This window comes from Salmo salar, chromosome ssa09, assembly GCF_905237065.1.
Source record: "Salmo salar chromosome ssa09, Ssal_v3.1, whole genome shotgun sequence".
In the NCBI taxonomy this organism is placed as follows: domain Eukaryota; kingdom Metazoa; phylum Chordata; class Actinopteri; order Salmoniformes; family Salmonidae; genus Salmo; species Salmo salar.
In genome coordinates, this window is record NC_059450.1 from 93,939,537 (window position 1) to 93,965,781 (window position 26,245).

Sequence of the window (26,245 nt, forward strand, 5' to 3'; positions counted from 1 at the left end):
ATGTTTCTCATTGCAGACCTAGTAACTCTAACCTAGTATGTTTCTCATTGTAGACCTAGTAACCCCTAACCTAGTATGTTTCTCATTGTAAACCTAGTAACTCTAACCTAGTGTAGACCTAGTAACTCTAACCTAGTATGTTTCTCATTGTAGACCAAGTAACCCTAACCTAGTATGTTTCTCATTGTAGACCCACTAACCCTAACCCTAACCTAGTATGTCTCTCATTGTAGACCTAGTAACCCTAACCTAGTGTGTTTCTCATTGTAGACCTAGTAACTCTAACCTAGTATGTTTCTCATTGTAGACCTAATAACACTAACCTAGTATGTTTCTCATTGTAAACCCACTAACCCTAACCCTAACCTAGTAGGTTTCTCATTGTAAACCCACTAACCCTAACCCTAACCTAGTATGTTTCTCATTGTAAACCCACCAATTCTAAACCTAACCTAGTATGTTTCTCATTGTAAACCCACCAACCCTAACCCTAACCTAGTATGTTTCTCATTGTAGACCTAGTAACTCTAACCTAGTATGTTTCTCATTGTAAACCCACCAACCCTAACCCTAACCTAGTATGTTTCTCATTGTAGACCTAGTAACTCTAACCTAGTATGTTTCTCAATGTAAACCTCGTAACCCTAACCTAGTATGTTTCTCATTGTAGACCTAGTAACTCTAACCTAGTATGTTTCTCATTGTAAACCTAGTAACCCTAACCCTAACCTAGTATGTTTCTCATTGTAGACCTAGTAACTCTAACCTAGTATGTTTCTCATTGTCAAGTTGTGTATGGTTCACACTGCAGCTCTTTGCCCAAACTTGAAAAAGGCCTCTAAGGACTGAAGGACGCAAGGGACAACTCAATTTTCTTCTGACTTCTTTTATTTCTTTAGTCAGTTAGTTAGTTAGTTAATTAGTGAATTAGTTAGTTAGTTAGGTTGATAACCTTTAAAGGCAAAACACAAAAAGAAATATACATTACTTCAAGTAAGGTCATTTCAAATTAAATATATAATCTTAATGTAGTCATATTATCTAAATTATACTATATACTAAATTAGACAATTGGTCTCAATTCTCAACACAAATAAACACCTAACTGGCAACAATTTTACACAACAATGTCCATGTGCCTACCGGTTGAGTCTCCAGAATCCTAAATGAGCTGAATGTGTATGGATGAGAGTCTCCTCTTCCGTGAAGGACTTCCAGTGAAATGCTTTTCCACCAAACATTTCACCACCTGCTATCACAAAGGTGCACCAGTATATATGTTCCCCAGGGAAACACAAGCTAATGATGGGTTCCACAATGCATACACTCTTTCGCCCCCTGCTGGTGTTTTATCTTTGAAATCAGTTGAAAATCTGAACGCCTTGAATATGAATACCTGTCTTTTGACGCAACACCTCCCACTTGATCTCCTGGTTCTTGAACCCAAGGAGGTCACATCGGCTCCATCTTCGATGGCTTTACTTCTGCTCTTCTACAGGTAATAACACAACCAAACGCCTGACGTCCCTGTGAAGAATTGTAGCAGGGATTTTGGTTGAACGTTTCTTTGCTTTGTCTCCACAAACATGCTTCAAAGTTGAGATGGGATAACTTGGGAAGGTTCGTATATTTGCATCTCTCACAATGCCCTCCTTGTCAGCGTTGACATTGACGACCCTACCAAGCTTATACTGACTCCTCAAAGCGTTCTGGTCTGCAAGCCAGACGACGTCTCCAACGGCCACGTTTCGCTGCTTTGTGTGCCACTTACTCCTCACAAACAGGTTAGGTCCAGCCAACTGACTCCACTTCCTCCAGAACCAGTTAACTTCTGCTTGAATGACTCTTAACCTTTTGTAGGAGTAGTCTTCAAACTCAAAGCTTCCTAAGTCTCCCCTAGGTCCAGTCCTTCCAAGCAGAAGAGAATTAGGGCTGATGTATTCTATGCAGTCCTCCCGGCTCTGAGTCCTGGCATCTATGGGCCTTTCATTGGCAAGGTTAGCAGCCATGAACATAAATGTTTGAAACTCACTCCATGTGAAGAGTCCTTCGCCTCTCATATTGTGCAAGGCCCGCTTCACAGTGCGAACAGCTGCTTCTGCAGCACCATTCCTGTGAGGGGAGTCTGCTGGGTGGATCTTCCAGCTCCACTCTGTTCCATGCTTTGAAGCTTCATTTTCAAGCTCAGATGTAATTTGTTGATCCAGGAAGTGGTAGAGCTCTTTGAGGGCAGGTCTGGCACCCACAAAGTTCTTTCCAGGATCTGACCACGGTTTCTTTGGATGCCCTCTCAGTGCCGTGAATCTTTGGTAGGCCAGTAAGAAGCCTTCAGTTGACTGGTCACTGACAACATCTGTGTGTATAGCTCTGGATGCCATACAGCAGAAGACAATTCCCCACACCTTGAGCTTGACTTTCTTTCTCACCTCGTCCTTGACTTCATATGGTCCAAATAAGTCCACTGTTGTGTACTCAAATGGTCTGGCTGGTGTTATACGCTCGGGTGGAAGGTCACTCATGATTTGTTGGCACTTTCTGGCCCTAGCCTTTCTGCACACCACACAGTTGTCAACTCTCTTTTTAGCCAGCTTCCGGCCTTTTATCACCCAGGCCTTCTTCCTCATCCGGAGGAGTGTACCTGCTATTTCTTCATGGTTTGCATCATGGGCCTCTTGGGCTAGGAGAGTGGATATCCATGCCTCATATGGTAGAATTGGTACAGCAGTCTCGTCCTCATCAAAGATCTTGAACCTCCCTCCACAAACCAAGAGCCCAGTCTCTTCATCTCTGTAAACAGCGAGTCTGTTGAGAGTGGTGCCTTGAAAGGTTATACCTTCTTGTGCTGCAAGGAACAGGTCTCTTAGTGCATCTTCACACTCCCCAACAGTGAGTACAGCTTGTTTGCCTCTGGACTTCCAGTTTGTTGAAAGAATTTCCTCCCACTTTGGTTTATCTGAGGCTGAATTCCTGGTCAACACTTCTTTCCATTTCGTTGCAGCTCTCCAAACCCAGGCAATGACTCGGATCAGCCTGGTCAGGCTGCTGAATTTCCTGATGTCAATCAGTTTTGTTACCGCAGAGCCAGCTGGTGGTCTTCGGATCTTAGTCTTAGGTTCATCTGGGTTATTTTGCCTGCTTTGCTGTGCATCACTCTGACTTTCCTTCTGAACTCCCACTTCAGGAAGTACATCATTCTTGTTTCTCTTGGCCTGCGCTCTGGTCAGTGCTGCAGAGAAATATTTCCTTTGAAGTTTGTTTATGCCTTCCTTGGCATAAGCTGCAATTTCTTTGGCTGACTTCTGTGGCCACTCTTCCATGGGTTGCCGCAGGAACGCTGGTCCATTTTGCCACATGGAATCTTCTTGGAGGTCTTCCGGGGCTGCCCCTCTTGTTATGATGTCAGCACTGTTCAGGCCTCCCGGGACCCACCACCAGTCTTCGACGGATGTGGATTTCTGGATCTCTCCGACTCTGTTCGCGAAGAAAGATTGATACCCATAACTGTCTCTCTGGATAGCTCCCACCACAGTTTGACTGTCCAGCAGATGGAGCCATCGTTCAATTTCTATATGACTGTGTTTTTCAATGTACTTTCGAAGTCGTGCTGCGCAGACAGCACCGCAGATTTCAGCTTTCACTGCCTCCCCCTTTTGGTCCAAAGGTGTGAGTTTTGCTTTGGACTCAACCAACCTGACTTGGATGCCTTGCTCGGTTTCCCATCTGAAGTACACTACAGCTCCATAGCTCTTCTCACTTCCGTCAGAGAATGTTATTCCCCAAAGTTTACCAAGCCAGTTGACTGGTGTGAGGCTTCTGTGGAAGGTGATTTGGCTAAGACGTGTGTACTCCTCAAACAGTTTGATGGCTTCTTCTCTCAATTGTTCAGATAGAGGTTTGTCCCACGTGTTTCGGGTCAGAGTTTTGCCTCCAGCTTCTTGAAACGCCTTTCTGACAAGAATGGCGCCCTTTTGTTTGGCAGGTGTGACAAGGCCTATTGGGTCATACAGGCTAGCTACTTGGCTTAGCAGTTCTCTTCTCGTCAGTGGGTTTGGAGTTTTCCCTCTCACCTCTTCTTCAAGGAGATTTTGTCCGACTCTCATCTTCTTTTTCCTCTTTGAGAAATTGATTGAAGTCATAAGGTACAGTTCGTCCTCTTCAACAAGGTATCCAACTCCAAGGGCTTTATTGTCTCCTTTCCTCATCTGGTTTGGGAGAATAAGTACTGTGCCTGACACCGCTCCTTGTTCTCCTGGTACGACCTCCTGCCTCCCACTTTGGCCTGACCGGACCCAGGGTTTGACGAAAAATCCGCCTGTCCTCAGGATCTCTTCAACTCCTTTGGTGTCCTTGTCCAGCTTTTGTAAGTCATTATGGGAAGTCAGGATGTCATCGACATAGGCATCCTCTTCAAGGATCCTACGTTCCTCCTCCAGGTGAGCGAACATGGGCAGTTTTGCTGTCTCTCTCATGGCCAGTTGTGCAATGCACCCTGCTGGTCGATCGCCAATGTTGACTCTGGTGATGGCATACTCTTCAATCTCTTCCTCCTCAGTGTTTCTCCAGAGAAATCTGTGGAGATGCATCTCCAGGTTTTCTAACCACACCGAATTGTACATCTTCCTGATGTCGCCAAGAGCAGCATGGACACCTCTTCTGAACCTGAGTAGTACTGCTCGGATGGGATTGAGGACATCAGGCCCTTTCAGCAGCAGGTCATTCATGCTGACCCCTTTAAACTTCTGGCTGCTGTTCCATACCAGTAGCACAGGTGTTGTGACAGAGTGTGGGTTTGGCGCCACCAAGTGGCTGACATACCATACTGGTCCTTTCCAGCTGGCGATCATCTCTTTGGTGAGTTTCTTTGCTGCTCTTCTCTCCACCATTTCATGCACTTGAGCTGTGTATGCCTTTTTCCACTCTGGCTCTTTCTTGAGTTGTTTTTCTGTTCTTAAGAAGGTGGCTTCAACCCCACTCCTGTTGTAGGGAAGGGAACTTGGATCTTGAATCCAGGGGTATTTTGTGTCCCAGTGCGGTTCATCGCTGTGAGCATCTGCTTTGATGTACGTGAGGCCTTTCCTTATGATCTCCAGCTCCCTTTCCTCACTCAGAGTAATTTCCTTGCCTCCTGGTTGACAATTGCCGCACCGGCATCCTCCACACTTCGGTTCGCAAGCTGCTCCAATGCTATCCCATTTCCACCAATCCAAGAACTCTCTGCGAGCAACTGTGCTTTTGGTTTCAGCTGTGAACTCTTGTGTTTTAATTATCTCTTGATACTTGACAGCGGTTGCTCTCATGGATCGAGAAAAGTGCGTTCCAGACCTGTGCGCGGCCATATCGACTTCTTCAAACAGATCTGGATGTGCTCCACCAACAATCTTTCCTAGCGGGCTCTCCCATAAGACAAGGTCTCCAATCACCTTCACTCTTTGCGGAGCAAGTCTTCCTTCGCGGTGGCTTATCAGTAGCTCAATGCTCTCCGGTCTCCTCAGATCTCCTAGACTGACTTCTGGGAAGAACTTCTTGAGTTGCTCAGGTTTGATGACTCTGTGGATGTTGGCAATTTCATTCAAACCATAGCAGACAAGCTCATGGGCTCTTTCTGTGCCTCTAGGCATTTTGACCCTCACTCTGAGGAGATATCTTCTGGTTTTAACCTTCATGGCCATCCCCCCAACTCCATGGACGACTAAAGTGATGTTTTCACTTCGAAGATTTAATCTCCTGGCAGCTCTGTGGGTGATATCATTTGTGTCTGATGCCAAGTCGATCAGGGTTCCAATTTTTTGTCCTGCATTGGCAGTTACCTCGAGCAGCATTAGGATAACTGGCAATTCTTCTACTGCACCTGACACAATCTCTCCAAGCTGGATCTTTTCACCACAGTTTGTCTTTGCGGTGATGGTGAACGCTCTCTTGAATTTGTTCGCCATCTCTGGGGAGAGTTTAGATACAAATTCTTCCTGCTCCTCAGTCCGCGTATGCCTTCTCACATTGAATTGTCTTCTTTCTGAGTCACTCATCCTGAAGTCTCCCTTCAGGCATAGAAAGAAATGGTGGTCTTTTTTACAGTTTCTGTTCCTGCACAGGTATGTCTCTTTGCATTCATCATCTTCTCCATGACAGACCAAGCACCTCTTGCAGGCCCCCAGCTTTTCTACAGCAGCCAACTTTTCCACCGGCTTCAGTTCCTTGAAACGCTTGCAAAAGAATATATTTTCTCTGTGCTTTTCATCACCACACACAACACAGCCTCCTTTCGTTGTGGACCGCGTGGACGCATATTTCCTCTCCATGCAAGCATTTCTCTTTTCTGGCCTTTCACTCACTCCCAGCTGCTCCAGTTTTTCAAGAATTTCCTCTTGTGTTTTCAGGAATTTAAGAAGGTTCTCAAAGTGATTATCTGGTGTGACATTATTCCTCGGATTAACTATGAAGACAAGCCACTCTCTCTTGATGTCGTGAGGTAACTTGCTTTCTATGGATCTGATCACTAGAGGGTTGTTGATGGCTCCTGTGTTTCCAATCTCCGTGAGGTCATCCAGGGCCTTCTCTATAGTTTGGATCATGTCGATAACTTTTCTAGGCTGATTTGCCCTTAACCTGTTAGGGCTAGGGGGCAGTATTGACACGGCTGGATAAAAAACATACCCGATTTAATCTGGTTACCACTCCTACCCAGTAACTAGAATATGCATATACTTATTACATATGGATAGAAAACACCCTAAATTTTCTAAAACTGTTTGAATGGTGTCTGTGAGTATAACAGAACTCAAATGGCAGGTCAAAACCTGAGAGATTCCTTTACAGGAAGTGGCCTGTCTGACCATTTCTTGAACTTCTTTTCCATCTCTATCATTTACTAAGGATCTCTGCTCTAACGTGACACTTCCCACGTCGTCCATAGGCGCTCAGAGCCCGGGAAAAAACAGATTGTCGTCATTCCAGCCCCAGGCTGAAACACATTATCGCCTTTCTCAAGTGGCCGATCAAGGGACACTGGGCTTAGGCGCGTGACCCGACCGCCCCCGCCTTTGGGATTTTTTCCTCTGTTTGCCGAAAAGGAGATTCCCTGTCGGAATATTATCGCTTTTCTACGAGAAAAATGTCGTAAAAATTGATTTTAAACAGCGGTTGACATGCTTCGAAGTACGGTAATGGAATATTTAGAATTTTATTGTCACGAATTGCGCCATGCGCACGACACTTCTTTACTATTTCGGATAGTGTCTGGAACGCATACGAACAAAACGCCGCTATTCGGATATAACGATGGATTATTTTGGACCAAACCAACATTTGTTATTGAAGTAGCAGTCCTGGGTGTGCATTCTGACGAAGACAACAAAAGGTAATCAAACTTTTATAATAGTAAATATGATTATGGTGAGTGCTAAACTTGCCGGGTGTCTAAATAGCGAGCCCGTGATGCCTGGGCTATGTACTTAGAATATTGCAAAATGTGCTTTCACCAAAAAGCTATTTTAAAATCGGACATATCGAGTGTATAGAGGAGGTCTGTATCTATAATTCTTAAAATAATTGTTATGCTTTTTGTGAACGTTTATCGTGAGTAATTTAGTAAAATGTTAGCGAATTCCCCGGAAGTTTGCGGGGGTATGCTAGTTCTGAACGTCACATGCTAATGTAAAAAGCTGTTTTTTGATATAAATATGAACTTGATTGAACAAAACATGCATGTATTGTATAACATAATGTCCTAGGGTTGTCATCTGATGAAGATCATCAAAGGTGAGTGCTGCATTTAGCTGTCTTCTGGGTTTTGGTGACATTATATGCTGGCTTGAAAAATGGGTGTCTGATTATTTCTGGCTTGGTACTCTGCTGACATAATCTAATGTTTTGCTTTCGTTGTAAAGCCTTTTTGAAATCGGACAGTGTGGTTAGATTAACGAGAGTCTTGTCTTTAAATAGCTGTAAAATAGTCATATGTTTGAGAAATTGAAGTAATAGGATTTTTAACGTTTTGAAAATCGCGCCACAGGCTGCCAGTGGCTGTTACGTAGGTGGGACGCAAGCGTCCGGACGCAACCTCTAGCCCATAGAGGTTAAAGCAGGAATTTTCTCCAGATCCTCCATTATCTCCAAGGCAATTGTAGACTTGTTTCCATATCTGTTCTCCAGCAGCCTGAACATGTCCTCAGCAGTGTTGTAAGAAGACAAATGGAGGCCTCTGCATATCCTCTCATCTGTACTGTCAATGAGTTGGATCCTCTTTACCTCGACTGAGCCTGTTGGTTCCCCCTGCTTTTGCAGACTCTCCCAGTCTCTTCTCCATCGATGGAAGTTCCTTTTATACCCACTGAACTTGGGAAGACAGATTGGCTTTATCCTCAGTGTCGGTTGTGGAGCTGGCATGGGCACCTGCGGCACTCTCCCTCTGTCTCTCTCGTCTCCTGCAATTCTTTGTGCTGTGAGAAATCCTGCCCTCCTTGCTTCAAGGTTGTTGCCGAATGCCTTCAGATCCTTCACTCTCCCTCCGAGCCTTTCCTTTTCTGCCACCGGAATCCACATCTCTCACTCTGCTAAGCTTGCGATTGCATTTTGGACTTGTGTTTTCACACTATCCCACCGTAGCTCAAAGCCATCTCTGTTTACAGCGGTAACAGGTATCTGAGCAACTCCATCACAGGCTGTCTCGGCTTCATGGATTGCAGACTTCACCTAATTTTCGCCATATCTAGGCCATAGATTGGACTGGACCATCTCCTTGACCTCATCCAATTGTGCCTCGCATTCTTGGAACGTCTTCTCAAGTTCAGCCTGCTTCTCCTTGCTCAGTTCAGCTTCTTCACCCTCATCGGTTCCAGCTTCAATGTCTGCCAGAAGGCCAGCCCTGTACTCGTCATTTGTCTCACTGACCGTCCTCGCCTCCGACTTGAGCTTCTTGAACTCCTCTTGTAGTTCTCTTTTAGTCATGTGCTCTGCTGAGGAAGTTTGCCTGCTTGGTAAAAGTGCTTTTAGCTAAAGTTCTTTTTTGCTTCAGCTCCTTCACTGTTATTCCAAGAGCTTCCTCCGCCATGTTGAGATGTCAGTCAATATTCCTCTCTGCGACGACAGCTTTCCTGACTTCAGGCCGTTAATCCTTTTGTCTTCACTGCCACGCGGTTATCAACTGTCAAGTTGTGTATGGTTCACACTGCAGCTCTTTGCCCAAACTTGAAAAAGGCCTCTAAGGACTGAAGGACGCAAGGGACAACTCAATTTTCTTCTGACTTCTTTTATTTCTTTAGTCAGTTAGTTAGTTAGTTAATTAGTTAATTAGTTAGTTAGTTAGGTTGATAACCTTTAAAGGCAAAACACAAAAAGAAATATACATTACTTCAAGTAAGGTCATTTCAAATTAAATATATAATCTTAATGTAGTCATATTATCTAAATTATACTATATACTAAATTAGACAATTGGTCTCAATTCTCAACACAAATAAACACCTAACTGGCAACAATTTTACACAACAATGTCCATGTGCCTACCGGTTGAGTCTCCAGAACCCTAAATGAGCTGAATGTGTATGGATGAGAGTCTCCTCTTCCGTGAAGGACTTCCAGTGAAATGCTTTTCCACCAAACATTTCACCACCTGCTATCACAAAGGTGCACCAGTATATATGTTCCCCAGGGAAACACAAGCTAATGATGGGTTCCACAATGCATACACTCTTTCGCCCCCTGCTGGTGTTTTATCTTTGAAATCAGTTGAAAATCTGAACGCCTTGAATATGAATACCTGTCTTTTGACGCAACACTCATTGTAGACCTAGTAACCCTAACCTAGTATGTTTCTCATTGTAGACCTAGTAACCCTAACCTAGTATGTTTCTCATTGTAGACGTAGCAACTCTAACCTAGTATGTTTCTCATTGTAGACCTAGTAACCCTAACCTAGTATGTTTCTCATTGTAAACCCACCAACCCTAACTCTAACCTAGTATGTTTCTCATTGTAGACCTAGTAACTCTAACCTAGTATGTTTCTCATTGTAAACCCACCAACCCTAACCCTAACCTAGTATGTTTCTCATTGTAGACCTAGTAACTCTAACCTAGTATGTTTCTCATTGTAGACCTAGTAACTCTAACCTTGTATGTTTCTCATTGTAGACCTAGTAACTCTAACCTAGTATGTTTCTCATTGTAAACCCACTAACCCTAACCTAGTATGTTTCTCATTGTAAACCCACCAACCCTAACCCTAACCTAGTATGTTTCTCATTGTAAACCCACCAACCCTAACCCTAACCTAGTATGTTTCTCATTGTAGACCTAGTAACTCTAACCTAGTATGTTTCTCATTGTAAACCTAGTAACCCTAACCTAGTATGTTTCTCATTGTAGACGTAGTAACTCTAACCTAGTATGTTTCTCATTGTAAACCTAGTAACCCTAACCCTAACCTAGTATGTTTCTCATTGTAGACCTAGTAACTCTAACCTAGTATGTTTCTCATTGTAAACCCACCAACCCTAACCCTAACCTAGTATGTTTCTCATTGTAGACCTAGTAACTCTAACCTAGTATGTTTCTCATTGTAGACCTAGTAACCCTAACCTAGTATGTTTCTCATTGTAGACCTAGTAACTCTAACCTAGTATGTTTCTCATTGTAGACCTAGTAACTCTAACCTAGTATGTTTCTCATTGTAAACCCACCAACCCTAACCCTAACCTAGTATGTTTCTCATTGTGGACCTAGTAACTCTAACCTAGTATGTTTCTCATTGTAAACCTAGTAACCCTAACCTAGTATGTTTCTCATTGTAGACCTAGTAACTCTAACCTAGTATGTTTCTCATTGTAAACCTAGTAACCCTAACCCTAACCTAGTATGTTTCTCATTGTAGACCTAGTAACTCTAACCTAGTATGTTTCTCATTGTAGACCTAGTAACCCTAACCTAGTATGTTTGTCATTGTAGACCTAGTAACCCTAACCTAGTATGTTTCTCATTGTAGACGTAGCAACTCTAACCTAGTATGTTTCTCATTGTAGACCTAGTAACCCTAACCTAGTATGTTTCTCATTGTAAACCCACCAACCCTAACCCTAACCTAGTATGTTTCTCATTGTAAACCCACCAACCCTAATCCTAACCTAGTATGTTTCTCATTGTAGACCTAGTAACCCTAACCTAGTATGTTTCTCATTGTAAACCCACCAACCCTAACTCTAACCTAGTATGTTTCTCATTGTAGACCTAGTAACTCTAACCTAGTATGTTTCTCATTGTAAACCCACCAACCCTAACCCTAACCTAGTATGTTTCTCATTGTAGACCTAGTAACTCTAACCTAGTATGTTTCTCATTGTAGACCTAGTAACTCTAACCTTGTATGTTTCTCATTGTAGACCTAGTAACTCTAACCTAGTATGTTTCTCATTGTAAACCCACTAACCCTAACCTAGTATGTTTCTCATTGTAAACCCACCAACCCTAACCCTAACCTTGTATGTTTCTCATTGTAAACCCACCAACCCTAACCCTAACCTAGTATGTTTCTCATTGTAGACCTAGTAACTCTAACCTAGTATGTTTCTCATTGTAAACCTAGTAACCCTAACCTAGTATGTTTCTCATTGTAGACGTAGTAACTCTAACCTAGTATGTTTCTCATTGTAAACCTAGTAACCCTAACCCTAACCTAGTATGTTTCTCATTGTAGACCTAGTAACTCTAACCTAGTATGTTTCTCATTGTAAACCCACCAACCCTAACCCTAACCTAGTATGTTTCTCATTGTAGACCTAGTAACTCTAACCTAGTATGTTTCTCATTGTAGACCTAGTAACCCTAACCTAGTATGTTTCTCATTGTAGACCTAGTAACTCTAACCTAGTATGTTTCTCATTGTAGACCTAGTAACTCTAACCTAGTATGTTTCTCATTGTAAACCCACCAACCCTAACCCTAACCTAGTATGTTTCTCATTGTAGACCTAGTAACTCTAACCTAGTATGTTTCTCATTGTAAACCTAGTAACCCTAACCTAGTATGTTTCTCATTGTAGACCTAGTAACTCTAACCTAGTATGTTTCTCATTGTAAACCTAGTAACACTAACCCTAACCTAGTATGTTTCTCATTGTAGACCTAGTAACTCTAACCTAGTATGTTTCTCATTGTAGACCTAGTAACCCTAACCTAGTATGTTTGTCATTGTAGACCTAGTAACCCTAACCTAGTATGTTTCTCATTGTAGACGTAGCAACTCTAACCTAGTATGTTTCTCATTGTAGACCTAGTAACCCTAACCTAGTATGTTTCTCATTGTAAACCCACCAACCCTAACCCTAACCTAGTATGTTTCTCATTGTAAACCCACCAACCCTAATCCTAACCTAGTATGTTTCTCATTGTAGACCTAGTAACTCTAACCTAGTATGTTTCTCATTGTAGACCAAGTAACTCTAACCTTGTATGTTTCTCATTGTAGACCTAGTAACTCTAACCTAGTATGTTTCTCATTGTAAACCCACTAACCCTAACCTAGTATGTTTCTCATTGTAAACCCACCAACCCTAACCCTAACCTAGTATGTTTCTCATTGTAAACCCACCAACCCTAACCCTAACCTAGTATGTTTCTCATTGTAGACCTAGTAACTCTAACCTAGTGTCATGACGTTGGCCTCTTTTGGTACAGGGAGGACAGTTGACCCCCTCCCCTTTTGCACCATCCCCAACCTACCTTCCCCCACCCAGTGCCTGTGTGAAGGAGTGGTAAAATTCCAGGAGAGTCTCTGGCCACATGGCCCATAGAGAGACACAGGAAATTCTTCCAACTCACAGAATTGGGGAACCGAATGACATTTGTGTTCTGGAGAAGGTATGGAAGATTGTTGAAGAATCCAGCTACGAACTGGTCCGCTTGGTACCATTTTGTGATACTCAGAAGAGACAATATAGCCATATTACCATAAAACTGTTTATATAATAGCCTCAGCTTGAGACTTGCATCATAATGGTTGTATAAAATGTATTAATAAGGATAAAGCTATTTGTAATACATTGAGATGCTATGTACTGATGTTAATGTGATAGAATTGGATTTCTGTACCAAGCTTCACTCAGCCATCGGCACGCCCCCAAGGGACACAGACAGGACCAGGCGTCATTTGACAAGCCTGTTCAAGGGTCACTATAAAACTATACCCTGAGCTACATTTCTCGAGACCAGGCCTCCACTCCATGGCCAATAGGTTTTACCATCCAATTCCTCTACTGAAAGTGAACCATACCACGTGGTTAACTTTTAGACTATTGATACCGACAGAATAAGAACAAGTCTTTGATATTAATTATTAGTCTGCAGCTAAGTAAATTATATCATTGAACGCGAAGACCAACGAAACATCCATTCTATAACGACATTAATGAATGTCGCTTTGAAAGATCCATCCTAACCGAGAGAGAGAGAGAGAGAGAGAGAGAACTCTCCATCAGAACGACGCTCGAACAAGGATCCCGACGACACACTGAGCGTAAATATATATTGATTGCAATTGTTCCCGAATGAGTGAGCGTTCAATTGTCAATTGTTAATATTAATGAACTCTGTGTACCTTCTCAGCTGACCGTTTATGACCCATTGTCTAACAGACCAGCCATGCCTGTTAGCCATTAGGGCACATTACTATACCAATCCTTTGTGACGATAATTACTGTTTGTATGTTTTCTGTTAATGACTTAGTGTAGTAAATAAATGATTTTAAGACAATTGATGTATGGATGATTTTAGTAAAGACTGGGTTCGTGCAGATGCAACAATTTACGACGTTTGGAATGAGACTGGACTCGAGGTAAAATACACCATTTAAACCAGAAGATAATCGGCCTATACTATAATAGAATATAATATTATAATATAGGAAAGTTATATTAGGAAAATTATAGCTTTGCAATCTGAATATTCTCCTTGGTGCCCCGATCTCCTAGTTAATTACAATTAAACGATTAATCAGTTTAATCGCGTGATAATAATTACAGGGAGTTAATTGATAAACATGTCTTCAGTTTAATGGTACCCCAAAGACACGACACTAGTATGTTTCTCATTGTAAACCCACTAACCCTAACCTAGTATGTTTCTCATTGTAAACCCACTAACCCTAACCTTAACCTAGTATGTTTCTCATTGTAAACCCACCAACCCTAACCCTAACCTAGTATGTTTCTCATTGTAAACCCACCAACCCTAACCCTAACCTAGTATGTTTCTCATTGTAGACCTAGTAACTCTAACCTAGTATGTTTCTCATTGCAGACCTAGTAACTCTAACCTGGTATGTTTCTCATTGTAAACCCACCAACCCTAACCCTAACCTAGTATGTTTCTCATTGTAAACCCACCAATCCTAACCCTAACCTAGTATGTTTCTCATTGTAAACCCACCAACCCTAACCCTAACCTAGTATGTTTCTCATTGTAGACCTAGTAACTCTAACCTAGTATGTTTCTCATTGTAGACCTAGTAACCCTAACCTAGTATGTTTCTCATTGTAGACCTAGTAACTCTAACCTAGTATGTTTCTCATTGTAGACCTAGTAACTCTAACCTAGTATGTTTCTCATTGTAAACCCACCAACCCTAACCCTAACCTAGTATGTTTCTCATTGTAGACCTAGTAACTCTAACCTAGTATGTTTCTCATTGTAAACCTAGTAACCCTAACCTAGTATGTTTCTCATTGTAGACCTAGTAACTCTAACCTAGTATGTTTCTCATTGTAAACCTAGTAACCCTAACCCTAACCTAGTATGTTTCTCATTGTAGACCTAGTAACTCTAACCTAGTATGTTTGTCATTGTAGACCTAGTAACCCTAACCTAGTATGTTTGTCATTGTAGACCTAGTAACCCTAACCTAGTATGTTTCTCATTGTAGACGTAGCAACTCTAACCTAGTATGTTTCTCATTGTAGACCTAGTAACCCTAACCTAGTATGTTTCTCATTGTAAACCCACCAACCCTAACCCTAACCTAGTATGTTTCTCATTGTAAACCCACCAACCCTAATCCTAACCTAGTATGTTTCTCATTGTAGACCTAGTAACTCTAACCTAGTATGTTTCTCATTGTAGACCTAGTAACTCTAACCTTGTATGCTTCTCATTGTAGACCTAGTAACTCTAACCTAGTATGTTTCTCATTGTAAACCCACTAACCCTAACCTAGTATGTTTCTCATTGTAAACCCACCAACCCTAACCCTAACCTAGTATGTTTCTCATTGTAAACCCACCAACCCTAACCCTAACCTAGTATGTTTCTCATTGTAGACCTAGTAACTCTAACCTAGTGTCATGACGTTGGCCTCTTTTGGTACAGGGAGGACAGTTGACCCCCTCCCCTTTTGCACCATCCCCAACCTACCTTCCCCCACCCAGTGCCTGTGTGAAGGAGTGGTAAAATTCCAGGAGAGTCTCTGGCCACATGGCCCATAGAGAGACACAGGAAATTCTTCCAACTCACAGAATTGGGGAACCGAATGACATTTGTGTTCTGGAGAAGGTATGGAAGATTGGTGAAGAATCCAGCTACGAACTGGTCCGCTTGGTACCATTTTGTGATACTCAGAAGAGACAATATAGCCATATTACCATAAAACTGTTTATATAATAGCCTCAGCTTGAGACTTGCATCATAATGGTTGTATAAAATGTATTAATAAGGATAAAGCTATTTGTAATACATTGAGATGCTATGTACTGATGTTAATGTGATAGAATTGGATTTCTGTACCAAGCTTCACTCAGCCATCGGCACGCCCCCAAGGGACACAGACAGGACCAGGCGTCATTTGACAAGCCTGTTCAAGGGTCACTATAAAACTATACCCTGAGCTACATTTCTCGAGACCAGGCCTCCACTCCATGGCCAATAGGTTTTACCATCCAATTCCTCTACTGAAAATGAACCATACCACGTGGTTAACTTTTAGACTATTGATACCGACAGAATAAGAACAAGTCTTTGATATTAATTATTAGTCTGCAGCTAAGGAAATTATATCATTGAACGCGAAGACCAACGAAACATCCATTCTATAACGACATTAATGAATGTCGCTTTGAAAGATCCATCCTAACCGAGAGAGAGAGAGAGAGAGAACTCTCCATCAGAACGACGCTCGAACAAGGATCCCGACGACACACTGAGCGTAAATATATATTGATTGCAATTGTTCCCGAATGAGTGAGCGTTCAATTGTCAATTGTTAATATTAATGAACTCTGTGTACCTTCTCAGCTGACCGTTTATGACCCATTGTCTAACAGACCAGCCATGCCTGTTAGCCATTAGGGCACATTACTATACCAATCCTTTGTGACGATAATTACTGTTTGTATGTTTTCTGTTAATGACTTAGTGTAGTAAATAAATGATTTTAAGACAATTGATGTATGGATGATTTTAGTAAAGACTGGGTTCGTGCAGATGCAACAATTTACGACGTTTGGAATGAGACTGGACTCGAGGTAAAATACACCATTTAAACCAGAAGATAATCGGCCTATACTATAATAGAATATAATATTATAATATAGGAAAGTTATATTAGGAAAATTATAGCTTTGTAATCTGAATATTCTCCTTGGTGCCCCGATCTCCTAGTTAATTACAATTAAACGATTAATCAGTTTAATCGCGTGATAATAATTACAGGGAGTTAATTGATAAACATGTCTTCAGTTTAATGGTACCCCAAAGACACGACACTAGTATGTTTCTCATTGTAGACCTAGTAACTCTAACCTAGTATGTTTCTCATTGTAGACCTAGTAACCCTAACCTAGTATGTTTCTCATTGTAAACCCACTAACACTAACCTAGTATGTTTCTCATTGTAAACCCACTAACCCTAACCTTAACCTAGTATGTTTCTCATTGTAAACCCACCAACCCTAACCCTAACCTAGTATGTTTCTCATTGTAGACCTAGTAACCCTAACCTAGTATGTTTCTCATTGTAAACCCACTAACCCTAACCTAGTATGTTTCTCATTGTAAACCCACTAACCCTAACCTTAACCTAGTATGTTTCTCATTGTAAACCCACCAACCCTAACCCTAACCTAGTATGTTTCTCATTGTAAACCCACCAACCCTAACCCTAACCTAGTATGTTTCTCATTGTAGACCTAGTAACTCTAACCTAGTATGTTTCTCATTGCAGACCTAGTAACTCTAACCTGGTATGTTTCTCATTGTAAACCCACCAACCCTAACCCTAACCTGGTATGTTTCTCATTGTAGACCTAGTAACTCTAACCTAGTATATTTCTTATTGTAAACCTAGTAACCCTAACCTAGTATGTTTCTCATTGTAGACCTAGTAACTCTAACCTAGTATGTTTCTCATTGTAAACCTAGTAACCCTAACCTAGTATGTTTCTCATTGTAAACCCACTAACCCTAACCCTAACCTAATATGTTTCTCATTGTAAACCCAACAACCCTAACCCTAACCTAGAATGTTTCTCATTGTAAACCCACCAACCCTAACCCTAACCTAGTATGTTTCCAATTGTAGACCTAGTAACTCTAACCTAGTATGTTTCTCATTGTAGACCTAGTAACTCTAACCTTGTATGTTTCTCATTATAGACCTAGTAACTCTAACCTGGTATGTTTCTCATTGTAAACCCACCATCCCTAACCCTAACCTAGTATGTTTCTCATTGTAGACCTAGTAACTCTAACCTAGTTTGTTTCTCATTGTAAACCTAGTAACCCTAACCTAGTATGTTTCTCATTGTAGACCTAGTAACTCTAACCTAGTATGTTTCCCATTGTAAACCTAGTAACCCTAACCTAGTATGTTTCTCATTGTAAACCCACCAACCCTAACCCTAACCTAGTATGTTTCTCATTGTAAACCCACCAACCCTAACTCTAACCTAGTATGTTTCTCATTTTAGACCTAGTAACTCTAACCTAGTATGTTTCTCATTGTAAACCTAGTAACCCTAACCTAGTATGTTTCTCATTGTAGACCTAGTAACTCTAACCTAGTATGTTTCTCATTGTAAACCTAGTAACCCTAACCCTAACCTAGTATGTTTCTCATTGTAGACCTAGTAACTCTAACCTAGTATGTTTCTCATTGTAGACCTAGTAACCCTAACCTAGTATGTTTCTCATTGTAGACCTAGTAACCCTTACCTAGTATGTTTCTCATTGTAGACCTAGCAACTCTAACCTAGTATGTTTCTCATTGTAAACCCACTAACCCTAACCCTAACCTAGTATGTTTCTCATTGTAGACCTAGTAACCCTAACCTAGTATGTTTCTCATTGTAAACCCACTAACCCTAACCCTAACCTAGTATGTTTCTCATTGTAGACCCACTAACTCTAACCCTAACCTAGTATGTTTCTCATTGTAGACCTAGTAACCCTAACCTTAACCTAGTATGTTTCTCATTGTAAACATAGTAACCCTAACCTAGTATGTTTCTCATTGTAGACCTAGTAACTCTAACCTTGTATGTTTCTCATTGTAGACCTAGTAACCCTAACCTAGTATGTTTCTCATTGTAGACCTAGTAACTCTAACCTAGTATGTTTCTCATTGCAGACCTAGTAACCCTAACCTAGTATGTTTCTCACTGTAGACCTAGTAACCCTAACCTAGTATGTTTCTCATTGTAAACCCACCAACCCTAACCCTAACGTAGTATGTTTCTCATTGTAGACCCACCAACCCTAACCCTAACCTAGTATGTTTCTCATTGTAGACCTAGTAACCCTAACCTAGTATGTTTTTCATTGTAGACCTAGTAACCCTAACCTAGTATGTTTCTCATTGTAGACCCACCAACCCTAACCCTAACCTAGTATGTTTCTCATTGTAGACCTAGTAACCCTAACCTAGTATGTTTCTCATTGTAGACCTAGTAACTCTAACCTAGTATGTTTCTCATTGTAGACCCACTAACCCTAACCTAGTATGTTTCTCATTGTAGACCCACCAACCCTAACCTAGTATTTTTCTCATTGTAGACCTAGTAACCCTAACCTAGTATGTTTCTCATTGTAGACCCACCAACCCTAACCCTAACCTGGTATGTTTCTCATTGTAGACCCACCAACCCTAACCTAGTATGTGAAACACACAGAAATAACTTGAAGGAATGGGACAACTGTTTCATCATCAAACACTTCAAGGTCCAGATGAGAGCAGCAACATGATCTTATTCAACTGATGACGGGGACCAATCAGACTCACCGATGGAAGCTTCTCCTCCATGGCCCTCTCTATGGCGATATCCACCATGTTGGCTGACAGGTCCAGGCCCAACACCTCCACGCCGAAGGCCTGCAGAACATCATTGTCATCACGATCATAATCATCATTGGGATATATGACCTAACCCGATCCTATTGTTTATAATGTGAATGTGCATATAGTGGACTGGACCATTTCTCCTATATACTAATGTCACTTGGGCTGACCTTTGCCATGTAGAAGTTTCCGCCACCGATGCCACACCCCACATCCAGCACCTTCATCCCAGGCTTCAAGTTCAGCAGGTCCACAAACTCCTTTTTTACCACAAAGTTAAAAAACAGAAAGTGTCAAGCCCATTCCAATAATAACTACACACACATGTCTGGTATTTGTATATAGAGAAGGCCAAAAGAGCACAGTACCGTGGCAGTCTGTGTAACCCAGTCTAAACAGTAACTACACAGCCTCTACAGTGTGTTGTCCTTCCATATTTCAGCAGTCTGTGTAACCCAGTCTAAACAATAACTACACAGCCTCTCCAGTGTGTTGTCCTTCCATGTTTCAGCAGTCTGTGTAACCCTGTCTAAACAGTAACTACAGCCTCTCCAGTGTGTTGTCCTTCCATGTTTCAGCAGTCTGTGTAACCCAGTCTAAACAGTAACTACACAGCCTCTCCAGTGTGTTGTCCTTCCATGTTTCAGCAGTCTGTGTAACCCTGTCTAAACAGTAACTACAGCCTCTCCAGTGTGTTGTCCTTCCATGTTTCAGCAGTCTGTGTAACCCTGTCTAAACAGTAACTACGGCCTCTCCAGTGTGTTGTCCTTCCATGTTTCAGCAGTCTGTGTAACCCAGTCTAAACAGTAACTACAGCCTCTCCAGTGTGTTGTCCTTCCATGTTTCAGCAGTCTGTGTAACCCAGTCTAAACAGTAACTACACAGCCTCTCCAGTGTGTTGTCCTTCCATGTTTCAGCAGTCTGTGTAACCCTGTCTAAACAGTAACTACACAGCCTCTCCAGTGTGTTGTCCTTCCATGTTTCAGTGATTTTTATTCAACTTTGTCATGGTTCACATATCCATCTGTCCATAGGAAAAAAACAACCTTTCTACTATGGGTCTTGATGTCCCAAACCTATGTTGGCTATGTGTGTGTGCATGCGTGACTGTGTGTATGCCCGTGTGAGTGTGTGCAGGACTCCCCCCTACCTTGGTAGTGCTGGGTCCGCCAGTGCTGACGTATCCTGCCCCAAACATCTTCTCGTAACGCAGGATGCCGTTGCGTGTGTACTGCTGGTTGTCGAGGAACTGCTGGAAGGTTCTGAAGCCCTCTTGACAGGAGGTGTCCCGACCCACCTTCTCCAACAACCAACACACCTGGTTCTGGTTGTTCTTCATCTGAAGAGGGGAAGAAACAGGAAGATATGGGGAGAGTAATATGCCACACACACACGCACGCACGCACGCACGCACGCACACACACACACACACACACACACACACACACACACACACACACACACACACACACACACACACACACACACACACACACACACACACACACACACACACACAGTAAAGCAACCTACCTTGATGTATGTCTGCACGATTTTATTGAGCACGATGTCAAAGCCAAACACCTGCTTCTCCGCCCCCTCTGACTCCTCCCACAGTGTTGTTGTCATCAGGTGACTGTAGTTGGCCGACGATCTGTAGTGGGTGGGGTTAAATGTCCTCTTACAGTCACCTTGAGAGAGAGACAGAGAGAGAGAGAGAGAGAGAGAGAGAGAGAGAGAGAGAGAGAGAGAGAGAGAGAGAGAGAGAGAGAGAGAGAGAGAGAGAGAGAGAGAGAGAGAGAGAGACAGAGAGAGAGAGAGATAGAGAGAGACAGACAGACAGAGAGACAGAGACAGAGAGACAGAGAGAGACAGGTATAAAGGAGATGGACCCACTGGTTGCCCTCTAGGTTACAGAGAGCTGGTAGTCCCATCCACTAAACTACCAGGTGTGAAACAGGGAAGAGACTCAGGGGGTATGCTAATTTGGTATAGAGCAGACCTAACCCACTCTATTAATGTTTTGGCACTTCCTATTGCTTCCACTAGATGTCACCAGCCTTTACAAAGTGTTTTGAGTCTTTTACTGTGAGATCTGACCGAACAAGAGCCATGGAACGGTGATGGCCGATTAGACTCTGGCGCGCGAGTTCATGTTGGGTACCCTCGTTCCAATACGTTATAAAAGAGAATGCATTCGTCCACCTTGAATATTATTCATGTTCTGGTTAAAAAAGGCACTAATGATTTATGCTATACAACGTTTGACATGTTTGAACGAACGTAAATATATTTTTTCCCCTCGTTCATGACGAGAAGTCCGGCTGGCTTAGATCATGTGCTAACAACACAGATCTTTTTGGATATAAATGATGAGCTTTTTTGAACAAAACTACATTCGTTATGGACCTGGGATATCGGGAAGTGACATCTGATGAAGAGAATCAAAGGTAATGGATTATTTACATAGTATTTTCGATTTTAGATCTCTCCAACATGGCCGTTTGTCTGTATAGCAAAGCATATTTTTCTGGGCGCAGTGCTCAGATTATTGAAAAGTGTGATTTCCCAGTAAGGTTATTTTTAAATCTGGCAAGTTGATTGCGTTCAAGAGATGTAAATCTATAATTCTTTAAATGACAATATAATATTTTACCAATGTTTTCTAATTTTAATTATTTAATTTGTGGTGCTGACTTGACTGCCGGTTATTGGAGGGAAACGATTTCCTCAACATCAATGCCATAGTAAAACGCTGTTTTTGGATATAAATATGAACTTGATAGAACTAAAAATGCATGCATTGTCTAACATAATGTCCTAGGAGTGTCATCTGATGGAGATTGTAAAAGGTTAGTGCATCATTTTAGCTGGTTTTATGGTTTTGGTGACCCTGTCTTTGAATTGACAAAACATTACACACAGCTATTGTCAATGTACTCTCCTAACATAATCTAACTTTATGCTTTCGCCGTAAAACCTTTTTGAAATCGGACAACGTGGTTAGATTAAGGAGATGTTTATCTTTCAAAGGGTGTAAGATAGTTGTATGTTTGAAAAATTTGAATTTTGACATTTATTTGGTTTCAAATTTGCCGCTCTTGAAATGCACCTGCTGTTGATGGAGTGCACCACGGGGGGGACGCTAGCGTCCCACCTAGCCCATAGAGGTTAAATTAGTCAAAACAGGAACATTTTACATCTGGCTAGAAATGAATAAGGAAATGATCTCAACAGAGAAACATGTCCTCATGTGTGCTACCTATATCCCCCCAGTAGAATTCCCATACTTTAACGATGACAGCTTCTACATCCTAGAGGGGGAGATCAACAATTTCCAGGCCCAGGGACATGTACTAGTCCGTGGCGACCTAAATGCCAGAACTGGACAAGAACCTGACAGCCTCAGCACACAGGAGGACAAACACCTACCTGGAGGTGACAGCATTCCCTCCCCCATATTCCCCTCCAGACACAACTATGAAAACATAACCAACAAAAACGGGTCACAAGTCGTGCAGCTCTGTTGGACGCTGGTTATGTATATAGCCAATGGTAGGCGTCGAGGGGACTCCTATGGTATTCCTGGACAAAATGTTTCACTGTAATAGTGAAGGTGTAAACATGGCAGTAGAAAACCTAAACACTATATCTGACCTCAGCTTCCATATCAAATCAAAAAATGTCAAGCAGACAACCTAAGAAAATTAACAACAATGACAAATGGTTTGATGAAGAATGCAAAAACCTAAGAAAGAAATAGAGAAACCTGTCCAACCAAAAACATAGAGACCCAGAAAACCTGAGTCTACGTCTTCACTATGGTGAATCACTAAAACAATACAGAAATACACAACGGAAAGAGAAGGAACAGCACATCAGAAATCAGCTCAATGTAATTGAAGAATCCATAGAATCAAACCACTTCTGAGAAAATTGGAAAACACTAAACAAACAACACGGGAAGTTATCTATCCAAAACTGAGATGTTTGGATGAACCACCTTTCCAATCGTTTTGTCTCAATAACAAACAACAAACAACAAACAGCAAAAACATATAAATGATCAAATACACATCTTAGAATCAACTATTAAAGACTACCAGAACCCACTGGATTCTCCAATTACATTGAAGAACTACAGGACAAAATACAAACCCAACAACCCAAAAAGGTCTGTGGGGTTGATGTTATCCTAAATGAAATTATAACATATACAGACCACAAATTCCAATATTTGGCTATATTTAAACTCTTTAACATCATCCTCAGCTCTGGCATCAACAAATTGGCGAGGGCACTAGAACAGTCTGCAGCACCTGGCCTCACCCTACTAGAATCTGAAGTCAAATGTCTACTGTTTGCTGATGATCTGGTGCTTCTGTCCCCAACCAAGTAGAGCCTACAGCAGCACCTAGATATTCTGCACAGATTCTGCCAGACCTGGGCCCTGACAGTAAATCTCAGTAAGACAAAAATAATGGTGTTCCAAATAAGGTCCAGTTGCCAGGACCACGAATACAAATTCAATCTAGACACCGTTGCCCTAGAGCACACAAAAAACTATACATACCTCGTCCTAAACATCAGCGCCACAGGTAACTTCCACAAAGCTATGAACGATCTGAGAGAGGAAGAAGGGCCTTCTGTGCCATCAAAAGGGACATAAAATTCAACATACCAATTAGGATCTGTCTGAAAATACTTGAATCAGTTATAGAACCCATTGCATCAGTTACAGAACCCAGTTATAGAACCCATTGCATCAGTTACAGAACCCAGTTATAGAACCCATTGCCCTTCATGGCCTGGGGTCTGCTCACCAACTAAGAATTCACAAAATGGGACAAACACAAAATTGAGAATTCTGCAAAAATATCCTCTGTGTACAATGTAAAACACCAAATAATGCATGCAGAGCAGAATTAGGCTGATACCCGCTAATTATCAAAATCCAGAAAAGAGATGTTAAATTCTACAACCACCTAAAAAGAAGTGATTCCCAAACCTTCCATAACAAAGCCATCAACTACAGAAAAATAAACCTGGAGAAGAGTCCCCTAAGCAAGCTGGTCCTGGGGCTCTGTTCACAAACACAAACAGAACCCACAGAGCCCCAAGACATCAACACAATTAGACCCAACCAAATTATGAGAAAACAAAAACATAATTACTTGACACATTGGAAATAATTTTCAAAAAAACAGAACAAACTAGAATGATATTTGGCCCGAAACAGGGAGTACACAGTGGCAGAATACCTGACCACTGTGACTAACCCAAAATTAAGGAAGTCTTTGACTATGTATAGACTCAGTGAGCATAGCCTTGTAATTAAGAAAGGTCGCCGTAGGCAGACCTGGCTCTCAAGAGAAGACAGGCTATGTGCACACTGCCCACAAAACCTCATGCCAAATGTATGACCATATTAGAGACACATATTTCCCTCAGATTACACAGACCTACAAATACTTCGAAAAACAAATCCAATTTTGATAAACTCCAATATCTATTGAGTGAAATAACCAGTAGGTGGAAAACTACCCAATTGTCATACTTGAGTAAAAGTATAGATACCTTAATAGAAAGTGACTCAAGTAAAAGTAAAAATCACCCAGTAAAATCCTACTTGAGTAAAAGTCTAAAAGTATTTGGTTTTAAATATACTTAATTATCAAAATTAAAGTATAAATAATTAAGAATTCCTTATATTAAGCAAAGCAGACAGCACCATTTTTTTGCTTTTAAAATGTACAGATAGCCAGAGGTACACTACAACACTCAGACATTATTTATGCAACATGCATTTGTGTTTAGTGAATCCGCCAGGCCAGAGGCAGTAGGGATGACTACTTGTTCTTTTGATAGGTGCTTGAATTTGAACCATTTTCCTGTTCTGCTAAGCATTCAAAATGTAACAAGTATTTTTGGTTGTCAGGGAAAATGTAAGTAAAAAGTACAGATACCCCACCTATGTATGGAGGTATGGCAATACCTCCACCTCTACCCACTCTGTCTGCTCTGTAGACATTATACCCAGCTAACAGAACATCTGAGTCTGAAACAGAGATACAGAGCCAGGATTCAGATATAATCAATATGTCAGCATGTGATTGTGAGACAAGTATTTCAATAAAATCTAACTTCTGGATCAAGCTTCTAGCATTCAAATGAATAAATCCAAGGCCACTATTTCGTGTAGCCACTGACAGGCCTGAGTTGGATGGAGACGAGATTACTTCTAACAATATCCCTCTGCCTGTACGAGGAAGTGGCAACACGGTACCTTGACAGTAGTGTAACAATAACATAAAGTCCATCCACAGTTTCATCCATGTTCGCAGCACCTGTAGAACTATTTAAAGCTATGGGGGGAGCAGTGAGTATAGCCTGATGGGGAATCGACCAATTCCGAGTATCAACCCCCATGGCTATATATTGTCAATTCTCACATGCCCTGTTTGAGGCTATAGTGAGAGCCAGGTTTGAGGAGAGAATGCTTGTACCATACCTATTCAGATGTAATCCATCCCGGAGAAATACATTTGGTCGATGTAGAAAAGCTGTAAAATTGTCCACATATTGTATGCTTATTGAACCACAATAACCTTTAAGCCAGATGTGTAGCTGGCGTATACAACTGAAATGATTATCCGTAGAGCGTGGAGACGGGAATGGACCTGAAAAAATGCGTTGTTTACCTGATTTAAGTAGAGTATGAATCAGTGACTTAAAGTCCTTTTTAAGTTGCTCAGATTCCTGTAGTTTAATAACATTTGACCCTACATGGACAGTGATAGCTGAAGCAGTTGGGTGTTCACTAATGAGTAGCGGGATCATACAGTCCATGTCCTGGATCCAGGAACCCGGGTAACAGATGATCTCTGCTTTCCTAATAGAAACATTTTGGATCATAGATGAGCCCACAATAAGG

The 26,245-nt window shown here is 41.6% G+C and overlaps 1 protein-coding gene across 4 annotated transcripts in view; it reads right to left on the reverse strand.

Moving 5' to 3' along the window:
* Positions 1 to 26,245, reverse strand: part of LOC123744681 (phosphoethanolamine N-methyltransferase 3) — a 46,076-nt gene that overhangs the window by 16,700 nt on the left and 3,131 nt on the right. For all 4 annotated transcript variants that reach the window (XR_006771087.1, XR_006771088.1, XM_045724238.1 and 1 more), the window contains exons 2-5: positions 20,845 to 21,002; positions 20,462 to 20,650; positions 19,482 to 19,571; positions 19,255 to 19,344 (exon numbers count right to left, since the gene is read on the reverse strand). Coding sequence is in view for 2 of the 4 variants with exons in the window: in XM_045724238.1 (XP_045580194.1) it covers positions 19,255 to 19,344; positions 19,482 to 19,571; positions 20,462 to 20,650; positions 20,845 to 21,002 (527 nt within the window). In the remaining 2 variants the exon portion in view is untranslated. The remainder of the gene's footprint in view (positions 1 to 19,254; positions 19,345 to 19,481; positions 19,572 to 20,461; positions 20,651 to 20,844; positions 21,003 to 26,245) is intronic.